Source organism: Canis lupus, chromosome 16 (genome assembly GCF_011100685.1).
Source record: "Canis lupus familiaris isolate Mischka breed German Shepherd chromosome 16, alternate assembly UU_Cfam_GSD_1.0, whole genome shotgun sequence".
Lineage (NCBI taxonomy): Eukaryota > Metazoa > Chordata > Mammalia > Carnivora > Canidae > Canis > Canis lupus.
In genome coordinates this window covers 14,164,106-14,186,611 of record NC_049237.1, presented here as the reverse complement: position 1 = coordinate 14,186,611, position 22,506 = coordinate 14,164,106, and the positions used below count along the sequence as shown (strand labels likewise).

General features: G+C 50.6%; 1 protein-coding gene across 3 annotated transcripts in view; it reads right to left on the bottom strand.

Moving 5' to 3' along the window:
- NUDCD3 (NudC domain containing 3) overlaps window positions 1-20,240 on the bottom strand; it is a 58,602-nt gene extending 38,362 nt beyond the window's left edge. For 2 of the 3 annotated variants that reach the window (XM_038559559.1, XM_038559560.1), the window contains exons 1-2: window positions 19,750-20,240; window positions 14,907-15,205 (exon numbers count right to left, since the gene is read on the bottom strand). In XM_038559559.1, coding sequence (XP_038415487.1) covers window positions 14,907-15,205; window positions 19,750-19,941 — 491 coding nt within the window. In that variant the 5' untranslated portion in view covers window positions 19,942-20,240. Of the gene's footprint in view, window positions 1-14,906; window positions 15,206-18,794; window positions 19,100-19,749 lie in introns of those variants that run through there. The other variant, XM_038559561.1, reaches the window with a different exon arrangement.
- Window positions 20,241-22,506: the final 2,266 nt, after the last annotated feature.

Here is a 22,506-nt window from a genome sequence, read left to right as displayed (position 1 = left end):
CAGAGTGGTCATTGGCAGCGTTAGGAAAACCTTTTTTTTTTTTTGAGGATTTTACGTTTTTTACAAAAGATTTATTTATTTATTTATTTATTTATTTATTTATTTGGGGGGGGGGGAGAGAGGGGCAGAGACACAGGAGGAGGGAGAAGCAGCCTCCATGCCGGGAGCCCAATGCCGGACTCAATCCCGAGACTCCAGGATCGCGCCCTGGGCCAAAGGCAGGTGCTAAACTGCTAAGCCACCCAGGGATCCCCGGATTTTACTTATTTAGAGAAAGTGGAAGCATGTGCACGTGAGCATGAGGGGACAGGCAAAGGGGGAAGAGAGAATCTCTAGCAGGCTCCTCGCTGAGCACAGAGCCCTGCACAGGGCTCAATTCCATGACCCTGAGATCATAACCTCAGACAAGACCAAGAGCTCATCACTCAACCGACTGAGCCACCCAGGCATCCCTCAGGGGACACTTTTAATCTTTTCGTCTTGGTTTAACGTGTCCTTCCTAGTTTTCCTCAATGATGAACATGTGCCACTTCTAGAGACCTCACAGTCATTTGTTTACTCTGCACTGTGCCAAGGTTCCAGAACAAAGCCAGCAGAGCAGACGCCAAGCTACGGAGCCCAGCCCAGCAGGGCACCCTGGGCAGCTGCTCCGGAGCACACACAGCACCAACGAGGCCGATGTGGATGCGCGTGCACGACGCACAACATACACAGCACAGTACTGCCGTGCAAAACCAACCATGGACAGAAGGGGGTGTGAACAGCATGTGGGGGTGGCTGTGAGTGCCGGCAGGAGTGTGCAAGAACTGTGCCCGCTCACTTGGGCCAGGAAGCCTAAAGCTGCTCTAGAACGTAGAGCCTATGGCAAGCAGAAAAAGGCACGGCCCAGCACCCTCACACCTTCTGACTTCTCGAACCAAAAGGCCTCTTCGTGGAGAAATGGAGGCAGGATAGGGTAAAGGAGATGGAAGATCCGCCCCACCCCCTTTTTCCACTGCCATGATCTCTTCAAATATCTGCAGACAGCATTTCCAAAACGCCAATAAAAAACATTTTTCAGGGAAGAGGAAGCTCCGAGGCTGGAGGGCTACCATGGAAACGAATCTAAATACAGGCTCCAGCAGCAAAATCCAAGGCACTCAACCAGACACACACAGCAAGTGAAGACAAGACGCAGGCGCAGAAAGGCAGTCTGTGGCAATGACCACTAGACCTGGGTGGGCAGCCGCCAACCTGCAGATGGGACAGGCCAACTACATGTCATCCCAGGGCCGCCCTAGGCGGAGCTCTTCCTAGCGTCCCTGTCATCAAGCAATGCAACCTAGACCTGAAAACCACTGCTTACAGCAGGGCACTCTCTGCCAGGCCAGGAAAGAGGACATCCGTGTCTCTGGGCCCCAGTGAGGGATTGCTCCCTCCTTCCCAACTGACATGGGCTCTGCTGCTTTTGTTGTCTGAACAGTTTGGGGGTTGTTTTCCTTGGGGTGCAGCAGGTTCTCTGTTCTCTTATTTCGGACCCAATAGAGTGGGTAGGGTGGGCAGGCAGCCCTGGAGCAAGCCGGAAAGTCAGCCAGCCCCAAGCCCACCCCCGAAGTCCCCCTCTAGCCGAGGCACAGGGACTGACTGGGCCTGGCATCACCAGCACCGCCTTTTGCACCAGGAGAGGAATTAAGGATCTGTAGTCTCTTCTCCTGGGAGGGCACGAGCATCTGAAATGACATCCTTCCTACTGTACTCAGGTTCCCCAGGGACTCCTGGAACACGCTCAAGTGATTTTAGGTCACAGCTAGTCCTACCACCCACTTACTGTGGAGCTTGGGCAGCAGTGAAACAGAAGGCTCTCAGGGAGTCTGCTTGCACAGGGACATACCGCAGGCAGTGCCCTGGGACATGCTGAGGGACCAGCCAAGCCTTGTTTCCCAGCCCTCCTGCACATCCCAGGAAGAGCGCACCCACTTCCCCGTGGAGAAGATGCTGCCCAAGCGCACGGGGGCTCGGGGCCTCTACTGCAGACACCTGAAGGGCACTGGCTGCCTCCTTCCCCACTGCCCCTTGCGACCCCCAGGCTGTGACTGCTGTAAGCCACGGCATACCCCATGGCAGAGGGAAGCTCCTTCCAAACCCACAACACCATGGTGCTGCCATAGCAAGCAGCACTGCTTGGATCATCGACCAGCGTAGTGGTCCCCCCTCTGTCCCCACGGCCTCCGTGAGAGGTGCGAGGCTGAAGACCGCTGTCTGCCCCAAGCCCGAGATGAATGACCCCCGTGCCCACACCACAGGCACTGCTGAGTGGGAGCAGAGGCCCAGCACTCAGCTCCAACGAGCACTCTCCCCGCTGCCTCACACCACCCCACACCAGGCCTGGAAGTCCAGAGCTTCCCCCCACCCTATTCCCATGCAGGAAAACAATGCCCCCCCCACCCCCCCAGGCCAGCAGCCAAGTGACTCGAGCTGCCACGAGAACTCAGGGTCCTTTAGGCCAATCCATACCCTACAGTCCATAAGGGGGGGAAGAAGGCTGCAATCAGGAAGTGAAAAGCCAAGCGGGAAGATTTCAGAGAGTGACGAAAAACAGCAGAAAACAAGCATTAACAGGCCTGTGGCCAGGATGCAGTGGCGGTGGCACAGAGTCCCAGACCCACGCCCTCGGGTCACAGGCCAAGGGCGCCCAAGTGCCCCAGGAGGGCCTGCACGTCATGTGGTGTGGGAACGTCAAGCCAGGCCCAGGAACAAGAGGACAGATCCACAGAAGGGGCACCACGAGCCACAGAACCAGGGAGGGAACAACCATGAGGACACATGAACACACAACCACACCAAGGACTGAGCAAGTGGGGAGAGAGGGAAGACTCTCTAACCCAACCTACGGAAGCAAGGATAGGAGCAGAATCACAACCTGGCAGCCACCTCAGCCACCACAGCAGCAGGCAAGAACCATCAGGTGTTTGCTGGGGTTTGTGGGCAGAAGTACACAGAGACACAAGGCTCACACCTCGTCTCAACACACATCCCCACAAGACACCTACAAGTGACAAAGTGGACATGAGAATGCGGCAGCGGAGCAGCATGATGGCAATAGCCACCACCTCACTGGTGACAGGGAAGCAAAAGGAAAACTACACCGTGGGACATCCTAAAGGGAGAGAAGTCCACACCCTTAACAGTGTTGAAGACCTGAGACACACGACAGAGGAGCCATGCCCTGAATGCAGCGATGACCACCAGTAGCCCTCGGGCTGAAATCAGGATCGCTCCTGGAAGGATGGGCAACGTGGGAACAGGGTCTTCAGATGAGCTCTTCGCAGCCTCCAGTTATAGAGAACACTGACATCTGGGAATGCAGAAATTCTTTGTATGATGTTTGCAACATTTTTCTTTGCAGACCTGAATTATGTATAAATGCCAAGTTTTTAAGAGAGCGCAAAACAGAAGTTGAGAGGGACAAGACAGCACATGCTGGCCTTGCTCATCGAATCCAGGCCTCCACACCTAGCTCCTCGAATCGCAGCCAACCAGACAGGCCCATGCACACAGTCACATGACCCCAGAGTCCTCAAAGCAAGCTTGGAGATGAGGCTATCCAGGCCCTGCTTGAGGCCCCAGCCTTCCATCACCCAGGCACCCAAACTCTGTCTGTCACACACCTGGGATGTCCCAGAGGATTCCACTTGCAGGTGTGAGGCTTGCTGTCCAGATTACTCCCAGCCCCTCGGTCTGGCTCGCAAGCCCAAGATCTGCATGGACCAGGTCCCTGGAGCACAGTCTGCCGGGGAAGCTGAGCACCTGACCTCTTAGGGAAATGTCACAGCTGCTTCAGGACCCAGCTAGGGAGTCTGAAGAACACTGAGTTGCCCTAAAAGGCTACAGGGATAAGCAGACATACACAAGTTGAAAGGCAGTACTCTGAAAACTCAAGGGATACAGAATGTTAACTAGGTCACAGCCTTCACTTGACGTGCTGAAGTTCAAAGGTTTAGCTTTTTTTTTTTTTTTTTAATATTTTATTTATTCATGAGAGACAGAAAAGCAAAGACACAGGCAGAGTTGGAGAAGCAGGTTCCCTGCAGGGAGCCTGATGCGGGACTTGATCCCAGGACCCTGGAATCACGCCCTGAGCCAAAGGCAAATGCTCAACCACTGAACCACCCAGGTGCCCCAAGATTTATCATTTTTTTAACCCGACTTTAAACTTGAATCATTCATGCACTCCCCTGGTATTGAATGCCAGCTATGTGCCAGGCATGTTCCAGGTGCTGGGATGTAGGGTGAACAAGATAAACAGGGCCAACAGCATTGCCCTGATAAATCCAGGCAAAGACTCCACTATAAAGAAAACTACAAGCCGTTGATGAACATGGATGCAAAATTTCTCAAGAAAATACTAGCAAACTGAATCCAGAAATACATTAAAAGCATCATTCACCATGATCAAGTGGGATTTATTCCCAGGATGCAAGAGAGGTTCAATATTTGCAACGCCTTCAACATGATACATCACATAAATAAGAAAAAGGATAAAAACCACCATATGGTTATTTCAATGGATACAAAAAAAGCACTTGAGAAAGTACAACATGCATTCACAATGAACACCTTCAACAAAGTACATTTAGAGGGAACACCTCAACATAATAAGGCCATCTATGAAAAACTCACAATGGATATCATACTCAATGGGGAAAAACTGAGATCAGGAACAAGACAGAGAAGTCCACTCTCATCACCTTTATTCAACATAGTACTGAAGTCCTTGCCACAGAAATCAGACAAGAAAAAGAAATAAAAGGCATCAAATTGGTAAGGAAGAAGTAAAACTTTCATCATTTGCAAACGACATGACACTAGATATAGAAAACCCTGAAGACTCCACCAAAAAGCTACTAGAACTGACAAATTCAGTTTAGTTGCAGGATACATAATCAATATACAAAAATCTGTTACATTTCTATATGCTAATAATGAAGCAGTAGAAAGAAAAATTAAGAAAACAATCCCATTTGCAACTGCACCAAAAATAATAAAATACCTAGGAATAAGCTTAATCAAGGAAGTGAAAAGACCTGCACTCTCAAAACTATAAAAATTCATCAAAGAAACTGACGAGGGCAAAAAAAAAAAAAAAAAAAAGAAACTGACGAGGGCACCAAAAAATGGAAGACGTTCCATGCTCATGGGTCAGAAGAACAAATATTGTTAAAATGTCTACATTATTCCACACAATCTACAGATTTAATGCAATCCCTATCAAAATACCAACATCATTTTTCACAGAACTAGAACAATCCCAAAATTTGTATGGAACCACAGAAGACCCCAAATAGCAAAAGCAATCTTGAAAAAAAAAAAAAAGTACAGTTGGGGGCATCGTGATTCCAAACTTCAAGTTATACTACAAACCTGTGGTCATCAAAACTGTATGGTACTGGCACAAAAACAGACACAAAGATCAATGGAACAGAAAAGAGACCCCAGAAATGGACCCACAACTATACGGTCAACTAATCTTCAACAAAGCAGGCAAGAATATCCAATGGAAAAGTCTCTTCAACAAATGATGCTGGGAAAACTGGACAGCCACATGCAGAAGAGTGAAACTGGACCATTTTCTAACACCATACCCAAAAATAAACTCAAACGGATGAAAGCCATAAATGTGAGACCTGAAACCATTAAAATCCTAGAAGACAAACACAGGCAGTAAATTCTGACACCGGCTGTAGAAATGTTTTTCCAGATATGTCTCCAGAGGCAAGGGAAATAAAAGCAAACTAAACTATTGAGGATTCATCAAAAATAAAAGGCTTCTGCACAGTGAAGGAAATAATCAACAAAACTAAAAGGTAACCTATGGAAAGAAGATATTTACAAATGACATCTGATAAAGGGTTAGTGTCCAAAATCTATGAAGAACTTCTACAAGTCAATACTCAAAGACCAAATAATCCTATTTAAAAATGGACAGAAGACATGAACAGACATTTCTCCAAAGAGATCCAGATGGCCAATAGACACATAAAAAGGATGCTCAACATCACTAATCATCAGAGAAATATAAATCAAAACTACAATGGAATACCAGCTCACACCAATCAGAATGGTTAAAATCAAAAAGACAAGAAATGTAGAGAGAATATAGGGAAAAAGGAATCCCCGTGCACTGTTGGCAGGAATGCAAACCAGCACAGCTTCTGTGGAAGACAGTATAGGGGTTTCTCAAAAAGTTAAAAACAGAACTACCATATTATCCAGTAATTCCATTACTGGGTTATTTACCAAGAGAATATGAAAACACTCATTTGAAAAGATACATGCACCCCTGGGGCACCTGGGTGGCACACTGAGTTAAGTGTCTGCCTTCAGATCCTGGGCTCCTGGGATGGAGCCCAGCATCAGGCTCCCTGCTAAGCTAAGCAGGGAGCCTGCTTCTCCCTCTCCCTCTGCCCCTCCACCTGCACATACTCTCTCTCTCTAAAGTACATAAAATCTTTAAAAAAAAAAGATACATGCATCCCTATGTTCACTGCTGCATTATTTACAATAGCCAAATTATGAATACAGCCCAAGTGTGCATCGACAGATAAATGGATAATCAAGATGTAGTATATACACACAATGGACTATTAGCCATTAAAAAAGAATGAAATCTGGGATCCCTGGGTGGCGCAGCGGTTTGGCGCCTGCCTTTGGCCCAGGGCGCGATCCTGGAGACCCGGGATCGAATCCCACATCGGGCTCCCGGTGCATGGAGCCTGCTTCTCCCTCTGCCTTTGTCTCTGGCGCTCTCTCTCTCTCTCTGTCTCTCAGTCTTTCATGAATAAATAAATAAATAAAATCTTAAAAAAAAAAAAAAAAAAAAGAATGAAATCTTATTATTAGCAACAACATGGTTATCTAGAGAGTATAATGCTAAGCAAAATTAAGTCAGAAAAAACAAATACTATGATTTCACTTATATGTGGAATTTAAGAAACAAACGAGCAAAAAGAAAAAGAGAGACAAATTAAGAAACAGACTCTTAACTATAAGAACACACTGATGGGGCACCTGCAGGGCTCAGTACAGAATTTATTATCAAATATAATTGTTACTAAAATACTGTAATACTTAATATCCTATATTTCTAGAAAATCCAAAAACATCAACAAAAAGACTACAGTTGACCCTTGGACAATGCAGAGATTAAGGGCACCACCTACACCCTCTGCAGCTGAGTATCCACGCTTGACCTGTCTTCCTAAAAATTTAACTACTAAGAAAGAGCCTCCCGCTGACCAGAAGCCTCACAGTAACACAGTCAAGGAGCACATTTTTTAGGTTTATATTGTATACACCATATTCTTACAATGAAGTGTTACTACACTGAAATTCTAGAGAAATATTTTAAAAGCCAAGTAATTAAGACCCAGCCTGCTCTTACACAAAAAGACTCAATAATGTAAAGATGTCAATTACCTCTACTTCAAAACATGAAATTAATGTATTCCAATGAAGATTTCAAGAGAATTTTCACATGGAAAATTTTTCCAAGAAAGTTTTGGGGATGGGCAGGGGACTACGAGATGAAACACCAGTCCTACCAAGTGTTAAAACGCATAATAAATCACTGGTAAACAAAATAGCTTAGTACTGCCCAACTAACAGAACAGAGGGTTTAGTATCTGTGAATAAACAACAAAAAGAAAAAAGAAAAAAACACGGAAACCTCCACAAAGCCAATCAGAATCCAACATCCACAGAGAACGGCATTTGAAATAAAACCAACGTGGCAAAGGTTGAGAGCAGCCAAGAAATGCACTTGGGCCACTGGCTGGCACCGGAGGACGGGTCAGGGGGAGGCACTGCAGTCACACACCCCGGCAGAAAGATGAGAGATAAAATGGTATGATGCCCCTGGGGCCAATCTCGCAACCGTCATCAAAATCACACATGCCATGTCTCCTCTGACCCAGCAATTCCTGCCCAGGAATCTGTTCCACGGATACTCACATTTTCCAAGACACACAGACAGCGTACTCAGTGCAGCATCACTTGTGACGGCAGCAGACCAGGAACAACCTAATTACACTCCCCACGGGGACTCTAAATAATGATGGGACACCACAAGGTGGAATACTGGGAGGCAGTCCAGAGAAATCTTGGCTACAATAGCCCACCCGGGACAGTTCACAATCAGCTTGCTGGGGGTGGGCCCAGGAATCAGCATTTCAAAGCCCCGGTGATTTCAAGGACCATGAGAGAGGACTGCAGGACAGCAGGGCTGTGGGGCAGACTCCCCCCTCCCAAGGCAAACCCAGGTCCCATTGTCATCTCCAACATCTCCATACAAAGTTACATTCTTCAACGTTCTAGAAAAACATTTAACTAGAAGCCTGGTGTTTCACTTCTAAAAAGAATCTGTCAGATACTTCTGCTAATAGTTGCTTTTTTCTTAACACAGCAAATACTTGTAAGTTCAGGCCTCGAAGTGCACAGACTCTTGCTTGAGCCCCTAACCCTGGCCCTCTCTTCTAACCATATGATTCTAAGCAAATCTCTTCACCTGTAACAAGCAACACACTGCACCCTGAAACACACGCGTCCAGGGGGACCAGCTCCCCCTGATGAACACGCTCACACTGCATGGCCCTCTACCCTACAGGCGAGGACACCAGGTCATCGTTCCCATAGTTTCTGTATTCCACACACTCACTAAAAGTCACGATTGTAAGATATGCAGGCCAAACTCTTCTAAAATCGAAGCCTGTCAGCTATAAATGAATTGCAAAATAAAAATGCAGCTTCTGGAAAGAAAAGAAGTACTCATAATGAACAACTAAAATCAGATTTTCTGACTCGGGATCTCAACACACCCCGTGGATGGCTTTTATGTCTGAGGTGCAGGGAGAAGAGGCAGTTTCAGAGCAAGTGGTCAGAGGTAGCAGCCACTGCCCCAGAGGACACTGGGTACGCGCCCGGAGGCCACTGCCCAGGTGCAGCCCCAAGGGGCAGGGGCAGATCCACCAGGAAGGCTGGCAGACATCCCCGCAGTCCTGGCTTCTATCCACTGCTCTCTGTGTGCAGGATGATAGCCAACACCCTTGTGTGAGCACAAGAGCCTCAAGGCACACAGCACTCCACCACAGTGGACATGAATTCAAAATCAGCAAAAAGGAGGCAGGAAATGCTCAGACACAGGTTCAGCAAAACAGAAGCCAGAGTGTAACACGATTGCATAAACTTGTCGGGGGTGGGAGGGGGTACACTCACACCCAACGTTTACATGCACAGAAAATAAACAAGAATATCTCCCAAAACATTAACAGGGAGTGGTGGGATGTTTTTATTTCTTTTAGACACGGATCTTTATTTTGCAAATAATCTACCTTGTGTGTAACTAGAAAGGCTTGTTTCTGTTTAAGAGAAATAATACTGTGACCAGTACCTACGTGAGCACTCACTGTGCACCAGGAATCCCGCCAGCAGCCATGATGCATGGACCTCAGCCAACCCTCACCATCAGCTGACAAGGTGGGTGGGTATCTGGGGTGGCATCCCAGTATGCCCAATGTGACTCTACCAAGGGGCTTCCTGCCATGGGCACCTGAAAAGGCCAGGACCAACAAGCGAAGAACCCACTGAGAGACAAAGCCAAGAACCCAGTTTTTAGGCAGCAGACACCAAGGCAGGGAGCAGACCTTCTGCTTTCCCAACAACCACCTAGGGCCACCTAGGGCCATCTAAGGCACAGGACCAAGGGAGAGGTGCTGAGAAACCAAGTCAGTGCACATCGGGGGCTCCCCTCACACAGGGCAGAGCGGCCCTCAGCCCCAGCACTGAAACACTAGGAATGACCAGTGTAAGGGGACAGCAAGATGAGGCACGGGCTCTGTGAGGGGTGGGCACAGACAGGAGCCCTAATGAATGGGGCAGAACCCGAACCAAGAAGACAAAGCCTCTGCCCAGAGTGTGAGACCAGGAAGCCTGAAACCTCTCCTCCAAACGAAGCCATCCCTGCCCAGGATGCACCCAAACCCCTCCAGCAGCTGCAAACAAAGACTATACCACCAAAACCAGAGAAAGCACCACATGGCTGCCCAGCACCGTGTGCTCTCCTGGGCCTCTGGGAGGCAGGTCAGCATGCCTGTGGTTCCCTGACTGTCCTTCTCACTCCACTATGCCACCCACTTCCTGTGCAGAGAAGGACAGCCTGTGGGTACCCAACGCACACCCCACTGCTCAACATGGGCAACACTTGTACCTCATCCAGGCACAGCTCCCAGGGCAGAGGCACCACTTCCAGGTCATAATTTACTCTCTGCTCTTTTTCCTTTCTCTTTCTTCTCCTTCAAAGAATGCTGTTTGTGACTTACAAAGGCAAAACCCCAAGCCCAAGCCACAACAGACTGTGGATTCTGACAGGCATGCCAGCACCAGCACCAGCACCAACAGGTGCAACGATCACTGCATTACCTACAGCGACACCTGCCGGCCTAAAGGTGGGCTGCAGGAATGATGCCAGACACAGCGGGACTGGCCGGATGATGCCCCAGACCAGACCAGACCCTGGGCACCAAGCAAGACCCCAGACATGGAGCACAAGAGAGGAGCCCGATGGAGCTCTCTGAGAGGAGCCTGACAGGGCCTCGGATGCTGTCTGTTTCTGTCCCCCTCTCCTTCCACAGTATTAGTGATGCTGCGCGGCACTTCCAAAAGCTTCCCACTGCCCCAAGGGGTCCTCTGAACCTGAGCCCAAGGCCCCACACTGCATTGTCTAAACGCTGGGACTCCAGGCAGCTCCTCTGATGGGGTCTGTACAGTGGACGACCGCTGGTCAAATGTAGTGCTCAGTGTAGACATAGGCACATTCTCAAATCCTATCTTGTGGGCACAAAGAACTTTGTGTTCAAAATCGATCTCTTCTCCAAGTTATAAAACTGAGCACCTTAAGCAGTGGGGCGGGGCATTCCCAATCTTCACTGGGAAGGTCCTGACAATGACAGCAGGGCAGGGAGAGGATGCAATTCACAGCAGTGGGAAAGCAGATCCAATTCAAGTTTCCCTCAAATAGCCCCAAAAATGACCAAAAAAAAAAAAAAAAATACTCCACCTGTGGCTTTCCTATAATCAGTACATAATTACACACACAAAAAAATGTACCCGGCAACAACTTTGGTGCAGAAAACAGACCTGTGGCTGGCAAGGCCTGGATGGGGTGACTCCAAAGGGGGAAGCAGGCCCCAGGCCAACAGAGCCACCTCTGTCTGGAGCACAGTGGCACCTGAGACCGCTCCTGGTACAGTCCTGCCCTGCTAATGCACAAGCTGCACTGTGAGGCCCGCTTCTCGGTACAACACGTCACTGCATCGAACACAGACTCACACGCAGAAGACACAGATACCTACATGTGCGCTGCCTGTGACTCTTACTGGTCACCAAGCAGGGAGTCACCACTGCCACGACGAGGCAGGACCACCGGTAGATGGGAGGCGAATAGGAGTTGTAGAAACCAACCAGCTCAGGCCTAGATGGCTCTCTGGATGGGGGCCCCAGAACAGGCAGTGCGTCTGTGTGCTCCTGTAAAGAGCCACCACCTTAATCATTCAGTCAGCGGAACCCCAGAGAGCTACAGTTTATAGGACACACGATCTGGGGCACTGACTTGGAGAAACGAGGGGTCCCACTACAGGTAGAACAAGGGCAAGGATGGCTTCCACATGTACCACAGCACTACCCACCAGCTGCAGTGGGAGAGATGGGAGCCACAGCTTCCTGTTTTGTTCACAAGAAGCCAAGAAGATGCCTGGGCTTAGAAGGGTCGGTCCTGTGGCACCAGGTTTCCTGGAACATGCCCCCACCCTCACTCTGAACCAAACCAGCACAAAACTCACACAACTCGCTCTGACTCTAGCCCAACAACTTGTTGGTTCAAGAATAGAAAAATAGGATCCCTGGGTGGCTCAGCGTTTAGCGCCGCCTGCAGCCTGGGGTGTGATCCTGGAGTCCTGGGATTGAGTCCCACATCGGGCTCCCTGCATGGAGCCTGCTTCTCCCTCTGCCTGTGTCTCTGCCTCTCTCGGTCTCTCATGAATAAATAAATAAAACCTAAAAAAAAGAATAGAAAAATAGGCTCTCTAGAAGACAATCGGGCAGCCATTCTAACCCCAACCCGGGAACCAAAAAGAAAACCCCTCTTTTAATACAGTTTTTAGGAACTATTTTTAAAATGAAGAAAAAAAAAAAGAGTAGCAAAACAAAATGTATGCTTACCATAACAGAAATAGGAAACAGAGAGCAGGGTGGGGGATGTGGGGAAGAAGACAATGAGATCCAAATCCACCCCTCTCCTGACAGCCACTACTCATCACTGATTTCCTGCTGGCCTTTGCTGCTGTGCGTCCACAAACTCAAACGTTTGCAAATTCATTTTCACTTTGAAAACCGCTGTTCTCACGAACAACATTACATGACGGGAGTATCTGCCTATGTCAGGGTTCACTCAGCAGACACAGACAGAGTTATGTCAAGAACGGGCTCATGTAGCTGTGGCAGCCAGCTGTGGTTCTGAGCTGGTTCAGAGCTGGCCGCTGTGAAACCCACAGTGCAGGCCACTGTCCCCACGTGAGTGTGACCCAAAAGGGGAGGGCAGACACTCCTGAAACTAGCCCACATGACCCCAAAGCCAACAGAGGGGTGGAAGATGTTCACATTTCAACCAGCAATAACAAAAAGACCTGAATGAACAGTGGGAACATTCTGGAGAGCCCAACAAGGCCATGTTTTAGAACAAGGAGAACTAGCCCTGGAATCAGGTGCTTCAGACACACCCCAACAATGCTTAAAAACAAGCTTCTGAAAGATCGTATTGATCTGCAAATAAGTAATTCCCTTCGAGAACTCAACATTCTTCAAAAGAAGAAAACAAAACCCAGAGATGCAGCTACATAACATCCACAATGGCATACTTTCAACAAAAAATTACCAGGTAGGGGTGCCTCAGAGGCTCAGTCGGTTAAGCGTCCAATTCTTGATTTCAGCTCAGGTCATGATCTCAGAGGTCCTGAGATCGAGCCCCAAATCAGGCTCCACGCTCAACACAGAGTCTGCTTGAGATTCTCTCTCTCCCTCTCCCCCACCACTCATACACATGCACTTCTGCGTGCACATGCTCTCTCTCAGATAAAATTCTTTAAAAATTTACCAGATATGTAAACAAGCAGGAAAACATGACCCAAAATCAAGCCAATGAAGACTTTAAACAACTATTACAAAAATATTAAACAATTCTGAGGGAAACAACGAAGGTAGAAATCAAAGCCATGGAAAAAAATTAATAGGAAATGCAGAACCGAAAAATACATCATAGGAAGTAAGAAACACATTGACAAATTTAAAACAGGATTAGGCACTAAAGAAAAAAAGAAAATAAACACAAAGACAGGGCAATAAAAACCTCTTCAAAGGAAACATGAAGAGAGTCTTAAAGGGGGATAAACACAACCCAGGCAGAACCAAGCCCAGAAATAAGCACACCACCTCACAGCAGGTCATAACCAAATCACTGAAACTAATGATAAACATCTTAAAAGCACCCAAGGGGATCCGTAAAAGAGAACGAAGAACACTCATTTGTCATCACAAGACAAGAGACTAATGGAATGAGTCTTTAAAAGGTTGAATAAAAAGCATCGGTCTGGAACTCTAAACACAGCAGACAATCTCAGAAATAAGGTTCAACTACAGACATTTTCAGACAACTGAAAGCTGAAAACTCCTCACCAGGAGTCTTACGCTATAGGAAACATTGGAGAAAGTTCCTTGGGCTGAAAGAAACTGCCGATCTCTGTCCTCTGCCCAAGACCCTGCCCAAAGCCAGGCCCCAGGTCCTATTTTGCCCCTTCTTGACCAGAGTTCCATATTCAAGACATGCTCCTCTGCATCAACAGGGCTGGCCCATCCAACAATGGGGCTGGCTCAGCTGTCTCTGAGCCCCACTCTGTGTCTCTGTGTCTCTTGGCCTTTATGAGTCTGCAGTCTTGCCCCACCTTACCTTCACCAAATGTATTTTCCCCTAAATGCATTTTATGCCACTGCAGGCTGTTGGCTTTGCTTTACTAACTAGGAACTACATTCAGAGACTCTAAAACAGGTCAGAGAGCGTGCACGGAGGGAAAAACAGCAGAGGATTAACACAGAGCTGGGTCAAAGGCGGAAGCAGGCCTATACAAGAAGGAAGACAACGGGTTCTGCTACAACAGAGCAGGCCGGGACCATCACGCTGCCTCTCAGACAAGGCCACAGCTCACATACAAGGAGGGAGCAGCTCTTCGCACCCCAATGGGGCAGGGAAGGAGGGTACAACCAGGGGGCAGCACCAGGGGGCAGAAGCCCTGCAGGGCTAATGCCAGCTGCACACCAGCCCCATGACCTCTGGCCTGGGACAAGTGCTGGCACTCTCATCTCTGCTACAGAGGAGGAAACTGAGCCAGAGCTAACACTGCTTGTCAAGTAACCCATTTACTAAATGGCAGTCTCCAAGGGGACTCTGGGCCCACGGTCACCCTTCACACTGAAAGGACCGTGGGTACATGTCCCAGTAGTGCTCCCACAATGAAGGACAGAGCGGAGACCCTGAGGTGAAGCCCCCACACAGGCGGACAGGTATCAGGAATAGTCTGGGCACCCAGTGCTCTAATTCTGGCTCTGACTCTGAATGGGCTGTATGCCAGGCAGCTTCTTACCTTGCCTTATAGGGAGAAAAAGAAGACAGAAGCCAACTGCCCTCCCATCCAGTGTCACCAAAGCACTGTAAGGCAATTCGAAAACAAACGCAGAAACAGAGTCGGTGTGGTACCGAGTGAGAACCACTGATGGACCCAACCAGCCAGCAGATGCCAAGAAAGGAACTGTAAAGTAGAAATTCTTACTTGGGAAGAGCCAAGGGTTCCTTGGGAAGTTCGGCAGCACCCGCATACGCTCCCAGTGGCTCTGCCTCCCCCGAGCTGGGGGCCACCTCAGGCACAGCACCCTGTGGGCCTGGCGCTCCCTGCAGCCCGCCTGAGTCCATGCTGGGGCCAACCTCCACCTCCTGGCCTGGGGCTGGGACTGGCTCCTGCTCAGCTGCTGCTGCCACAGCCTCCTCTGCCTCCTTCCTCGCCTTCTCCTCCAGCTCCTTCCTCCTCTTCTCATCGTCCTGACGGGCCATGTGCTCGAAGGCTGTGAATACCTAAAAATCAAACAGCAATGCACCAATGAGTTCACCTGCCCAGCTCTGGACCACACATGCCAGAGAAAAGGAGTAAAATCTGGCTCACAAAAGAATGACAAAACAGGAGATCACAAACATTCCCGGTGGAAAAACGCAAATGCACTTCAATCTCATCAGAAGCTATGAACCACCTTTAATAGGGGTTCCGAGATCAGCAAGTGAAACCTTGTCAACCATGACAGCTACATGCCCAGAGTGCAACCCTGAGCTTGAAAAGACACATCACTACGTGGTCTCTCTGTCCTTTTTTTCACAGCACCCAGTGAGACTTGTTAGCCACAGAAAGAACACATCATTCTGGTACCAAGAGCTGTAAGGGCAACAACAATTCAGACTCAAGAAAGGAAAATGGGCATTCGGTTGAATCCACAAAGTATAAGCAGCATAACCAGGCTGCTAGCTTCCCACACTGCACAGGTGGAGAGGAAGTGTGGCTCTGAGAACACTTGGCAATTGGGGTACCTGAGTGACTCAGTCAGTTGAGCACCTGCCTTTGGCTCAAGCTATGATCTCAGGGTCCTGGAATCAAATCCCATGTTGTCAGCCTTCCTGCTCAACAAAGAGTCTGCTTCTCCCTCTCCATCTGACCCTTCCCCCTACTTGTGTGCATTTGTGTGCTCGCCTGTCTCAAAAAAAAAGAAAACTCGACAATTCCACAAATAACCACAATATGCCTACAATGAGCAAGGAACACAAAAAATCCAAATGACAGCTCCCATCCTCTAAGAATTCAATACGGTGGTGTAAGGACCAGCCCTTACCCTTTCTTGGGACTCAGTGACACCCATACAAGCAAGAACTGGGACTTTCCACCCAAAAAGTGCACAGGAAACATGGCGCTTTGTATGCACCTTTCAAGGGCACAGACCCATGCACAGCAACAGTGCCATCAGGAGGGGCCATCAGGAGCAGCCAGAGTACGTCACAATGAACATCCAGAAGCACATGCCAGGTTCTGGATATCTAAGACGGCTCCTTGGAAGGGGCTCTGCAGTAGTCCTGGAAGAAAGGGTGCAATCCCAGGGGACTACATCAGGAAAAGCTACAACTCTAAGAGTTGTAGCTACGGTAGCTGGAGGCAGAAAGGCTGGGAGGGCCTCCTTTGGGGGGTGGGGGGGAACAGACACCTGTCCTATTGGATCTAGAACCCTGCTCCCTGGTATTTACCCAAAGGAGCTGAAAACACATCCATATAGAAACCTGCACATGGGTGTTACAGCAGCGTTATTCCTAAATGCCACAACTCGGAAGCAACCAAGGTGTCCATCAGCAGGGGAACAGATAACACACTGTGCTCCATCCAAAGAAACATTTATTACTCAGTGCTACAAAAAAAAAAAAAAAAAAAAAAAAAGAGCTATTAAGCCATGAAAAGACCTGAAGGAAACTGAAATCATGTTACTAAATCAAAGAAACCAATTGGAAAATCTATACAATCCTGTATGATTCCAATTCTAGGACATTCTGGAAAAGGCAAACCTATGGAGACAGCAGAAAAATCAGCAGTGCTGGGTGGGGTTGGGAGGAATAAGTGGAGCATGGTAGATTTTTCCAGCAGTTGAAACAAACTCTGTGTGATGGGTACCTGCCAGTATGTTTGTCCAAGCCCCATAGAGTGACCATCACTAAGAATGAACCCTAAAGCCACCTATGGTCTGGCTGTTATAGGTGGAATGCAGGTTCGTGGACTTTAGCAAATACCCCCCCTCGGTGGAGATGCTAACAGTAAGAAGGGCTGGGAAGACAGAGGTGCTGGGGAACTCTCTGTACCTACCCCTGTGTTGTGCCTTGAACCTAAAACTGCTCGAAAGACACATTCAGAAATGGGTAGGGAGCCCCACTGCCTGCAGCTAGAACACACACTTCTATCAAACGGCTACGTTCCGAGCACAGAGCAGGAAGACAAAACAGAAGATCGCTAACTACCGAAGTATCCAAAGGCTTTTATGTTCTCTCAAACCATCAAGAAGATGCCATGAGGGAGACAGCACCGGCGTTTCAAGGATGAGAAAAAACTGAGCCCAGAGAAGATAAGGAATTTGACCTCGGCCCTGCCAGTGGAAGAGGAAAGCACGAAATCATCCCAGCAGCGCTCAATGCCAGAGCAGCAACCAGGCACCAATCCCAGACCCCTTCTACTCCTCCCAGGAACCCAACAACACTGCTCACCCTGTGGCGATGGCACCAACTTCGCCCTTAGAGCCACTCGTCCTCTTGACGTCCCAGACCTTCATTATCCTCTAACTCCACAAAAAAGAACAGTCCTTCTCTGTCCCTCCTCCCTGGAACTTCCCCGGATGTGGGCAAGGCCTGAGCTCCTCGAGGTGCCCTGACTCTGCCCCCCGCCCCCCGCAAGCTCCTCTAACCTGCCACCTGCTTCGGGGCTCCCGTGGCTTGGCACTCTACAACCGCAGCACTGTGGGGCTGGCAGACAGGGCTGTGACCTCCCGTCAACCTTCTCTGCTGACACAGAGGACAGGACTCTCCCAGTAGGTTCAGTGAGCCCAGATGGAGCCAGCTTTCCTGACTCTTAGGCAACAGGCCTCACCAAGCAGGCTTCTCAAACTGGACCCAGGATGAGCACAGGGTCTCAAACGGAACAAATGAAATGTCCTTCTAAACTAAAGATCCTAAAACATCTTGGCCTGGAGTGATCTTTCCTACTGAAGAAGGGTCCTTAGAGCTCTGCATCTGGACTGCCCAAGCCCTCAGAACTAGCAGGAAAGTCTCACACCACACCAACACTCCAAACCCCACAACATCGGGAAACCTTCAAGGTCCATAGTGGAGCATCCGAACAGCCCCATCCACCCTCTTTGCCTGCATTCGCAAGAGACCCCACACACGTGCTGTGGGTGGGTGGCCACAGAAGAGTCTCTTCTACCAAGTGAGGTGCAGAGAAGAAAACTCCTGGGAGGCAAACGACCTAAGCCACAGTGCCACTGCGAGTCTCTCAGGGTGACTCGGCATCTTCGTGCCCCATGCACAACATGCCCCTGCCCAGTGCTGACCCTGCCTTTCCAAGCCTCCTGCCAAATGCCCCTGTGCACAGAACTACAGCTCCCAGGACTCACCCTCAACCGCCCAACAAAATACCTGGGGCGTGTCTGCTTTCTTAAAGGTTCCTGGGCAGTGCAGGCTGTTGGGAATCAACGTCAGAAAGGCTGGAAAGCAACCCCTGGATTTCTGTGCAACTTGCTGCCCTCGCCACTCCCCTCACCCCCCAGCACGCATGCAACCCCATGCTTCTCCATCTGTCCGCTGGGATTGTCCCCCAAGGTGCTGCTCTTAAACCACCCTGGTTCCTCCTCTCCCGCCCCTTAACGCTTGGCCTGAAATTCTAACTTGTCTAAAACTACGCTCTTCTTCCTCAACTCAGCAAACAGTGCAGGTACCGCTCATCCTTATTCCAATCACCCGGGTCCTCTCCCATCCATCCCTCTCCTTGCTGCCACTCCCCTGGTTAAACTGGCCATCCAGTCTGGGAAGTAACAGGTGTTCTACACGCTGGTACCGCCCCGACGGTAAAACGAGAGCAGACACCAACCGTTCACGTCGGTGAGGACTAGCGCCTGGTAGGTGCTCCGTGATGGTTCTTTCTGCTCCTCCGGGTCTTTCCTACATGCTAATGCCACCCCGCCTGCCACGGGCTAAGTAGTAGAGCACAAGGATGCGAAATCACAAAGAGGGAGCTGTGAGTTCCAGCTCCGCGAGGGCTCTGGTGATTTCACCTGACCCTGCTGAGAAAGCAGCTCGCCGGCCACACTGGGCTGCACAAGCTCTACGTCACCGAGACCTCCCTAAGGGCCCGCGGGCAACCAACCCGCAGCTTCCCGGCCACCCAGACGGCACTGCTGGCCACTGAAACCCCGAGCTCACGCGTCTGCACACAAGCACTGAGGAACAGGACACCTGACCCGCCCGCAGCGCCCAGCCTGACTTCAGGGGACGCCATCTGCCACCGCACCGCAGACTGCGGGAGGGCCGCCAGCAGCTCCGTCTTCTCAGGTTCCTGCCAGCTCGGCCCCACCTGCCCTCAACCACGTTTCTGCGACTCCCAAACCGCCTCTAAGTCGCTGCCCGCAAACAGCCCTGTCCTCCCGCGGGCCTGCGCGGCTCCGTCCCCGCCTGGACCGCAGCGAGCACGGCGCAAGGGGAGACGAGATCCGAGCGAGGCCCGCCTCGGGGCCGGGGGGGGGGGCTCGGGGCGGGGAGTGGGAGGGCTCGGGGCCGGGGGCTCGGGCCTGCGTGCGGCGGCTGACGACGCACGCACAGGCCGGAAACACCTGCTCACCGCTGCGGCCCGGTCTCGCGCTCCCTCCCGGCGCCCCCCTCCTGCCCCCCGCCCACACCCCAGTGGCCGCGCGCCCGCCGCTCTCGCACGACGGGCCGGCGCGCGGGAGGCGGGGCCGGACAGGAGCCCGAGGGGTAAACTGAGGCCGGGAGCGGCGGGCTCCCCCGTCCCCCGAGCCAGGGCCGCCAGCCAGCCCGCCGCGCGCTACCTGCAGCACCAGGGCCTGCGCCGCCCCGGGCGGGAAGCCCATGCGGTCGGACGGGTGGCGCAGCAGGCGGTAGAAGTCGGTCTTGCGGTAGAGAAAACCGAAGAGAACGCGCAGGAAGTCCTGGACGTTGCCCACGTGCTGCAGGATGCCCAGCAGGGCCTGGTCGTACAGTTCGGCCGCCCCAGGCTCCATGGCGTCGCCGGCCGCAGGGACGCTGCTCACTGCGGGCGCGGCCCGGACGCCGGCCCACGGCCACTTCCGGCACGCTGCAGTAACGGCTCCGCCGCCGGCGCAACTTCCGGTCTGCGCCCGCCCGGCCCCCGACTATCGGGGCGGGCCGTGGGCACCGGGGCGACCCTGCCGCGAGCCTCGCCCCCGCCGCCCGACCGGCTTCCCCGGGCAGGCTCGCGGAGGACCACACGTGGGCCCCGACGTGGCTCCTAGGCGCCAGAAAGCCCGCGCCTGCAGGACCGAGAGCGCCCAGCGGCCATGTTGGAGACGGGCGGAAGGGGTGTGGCTCGGGCCGCGTCACGTGGGCCCCGTTGTTGTCACGTGGTGGCGGAGCACCGCCCCTCGGGGGGAGAGGGCCCGCCAGGGGGGCGCGGAGGAAGCTGCGGGCTGGGTGGCCCGGGCGGGGGCGCGGGGGTGAGAGCTGCGCAACCAGCTCGGGGCTTGGGGATGCACACGTGTAGGCGGGTGTGGCTCGTCCACCTGCGCGCGCCGCGCTCACGTGACGCCCTCGGCCGCCCAGTGCAACTTGCCGGAAGCTGCAGACAACTACGCCGGCTCGGGGGCACGAGGGGCCCGGCCGGAGCTGCCCTCGGGCGGCAGAGTGAGTGACGTCAGCGGCAATGCCCTGGTTCTGAGAGCCCTGGAGGAGCTGGGTCCCTAGGACCTTGAAACCGCAGTGAGGTTGCTAGGTTGGGTACGCAGCTGGCTGCTCTCCGCAACTAGGATCTGCAAAGGAGCGTACATCGCCGCCGTCCATGGGCTCCAATTAACCGTAGATGGAGTTAGACCCGGATAAATTGCCCTAGGGCAGTGACGTCACACACTCCTGACGCTTACTGAAGACTCCAAAGGCCCTTTATGTGCGCCCTTCTTATAGTTAGCATATCGGATGTTAAAACTCAGAATTTAAAATTTTTTATTCATTTTTTTTAAAAAAAAACATACACAAGCACATTACGTGTTAACATTTTTATGAAGAAATAATGTTCTTCAAAGCAATGAAGTTTACCCAGAAGAGTAGCATAGCTTTACATTTTTCACAAATGTCTTTAGTGTTGGGCTTAATAGAAAACAGCAAGAGTCTCCCACCTTTCACTTTCACTGCATTGCAATACGTTTTGATCGAAACATATGAAGAAACCCAGTCTTACGCAGATTGGAGTTGGAAATGAGAGGAGTGTTTTGTCTTTTCAAATACAAGCATTTTTTTTTTTTAAGATTTTATTTATTCACGAGAGACACAGAGAGAGAGAGGCAGAGACACAGGCAGAGGGAGAAGCAGGCTCCATGCAGGGAGCCTGACCTGGGACTCCATCCCGGGTCTCCAGGATCACACCCTGGGCGGAAGGCGGCGCTAAACTGCTGCGCCACCAGGGCTGCCCTACAAGCATCATTTTTTGAGGCCAAAATTGAACGTGTGGTAGTTTCTTAACAGCTGTAATATGGAATCTGAAACATAAATAAATGTTTCCTAATCGTCACATTGGTATCTCTCAGTCTGTAATGCACTTTGAGTGGATCTTTTACATGCATGATTTCCTAACATCAGACTGGAATGCAGAATATGGCCAAACAAACCATATTACAAATGTACGAAGCAGCCTAACTGTAGATGGTGGAAAAAAGATGCTGAGCTAAGTAACTTTGGAAATGAATGGAGTCTGAGACAAAAGGCAAAAGTTGCTAAAAAAAAGACGCTTCATCCTAAACATGTTTCTCAGGGAGGGTGGGGGCTATCATCTCTGAAAATACTACACATCTAGAGGGCAAGTAATTAAGCAATTGTGTGGGTGCTGGAGTAAGGCTTCTCACTCCCGGCATGGAAAGTTACAGAGAAGCCAGAGAGGAGTCTAGAATGATCCATGTGCTGATGAATTAGAGCTGGAGGCATCAGCATGAACCTAAGCTTAGCTTAATCTAGCTACAGATGGCTACATGCAGGAATATTCATAGAACTGTGCACACACGTGTGTTAGTTTATACACGCATATTTTCTAGAGCAACCACGTCTCAGCAGCAAAGTGCATGTGGGTCCTGGGTTCGAATCCCATCTCCAGTTGAAGTGCCAGGACTCTTTGGAGAAATGGATGATTCTAGGAAGGGAGCAGAAAATATACAAGTTGAGCCTGGACCAACTTGTAGAGCAGGGAGCAGGGAAAACACCTCCATGACGGGAGTATGGCAAAGGGACAGAAGATCCAAGAGAAAGAGCTCCTAATGGCCCAAGAGAGAACAATCTGACCAACAAAATGAAGTAGTTTCACATCAGAACCCAAACTACAAAAAGGATAGCCATGAGTCCACACAGCAGACTGAGTAAATAAATACATGGAGGAAAATAGACACCTGTCCTATTGGGAGGAATTCTGAATAATTTATGTAAGTTCTAGGGGATCCCTGGGTGGCTCAGCAGTTTAGTGCCTGCCTTTGGCCCAGGGTATTGTGATCCTGGAGTCCCAGGATCAAGTCCCACATCGGGCTCCTTGCATGGAGTCTGCTTCTCCCTCTGCCTGTGTCTTTGCGCCT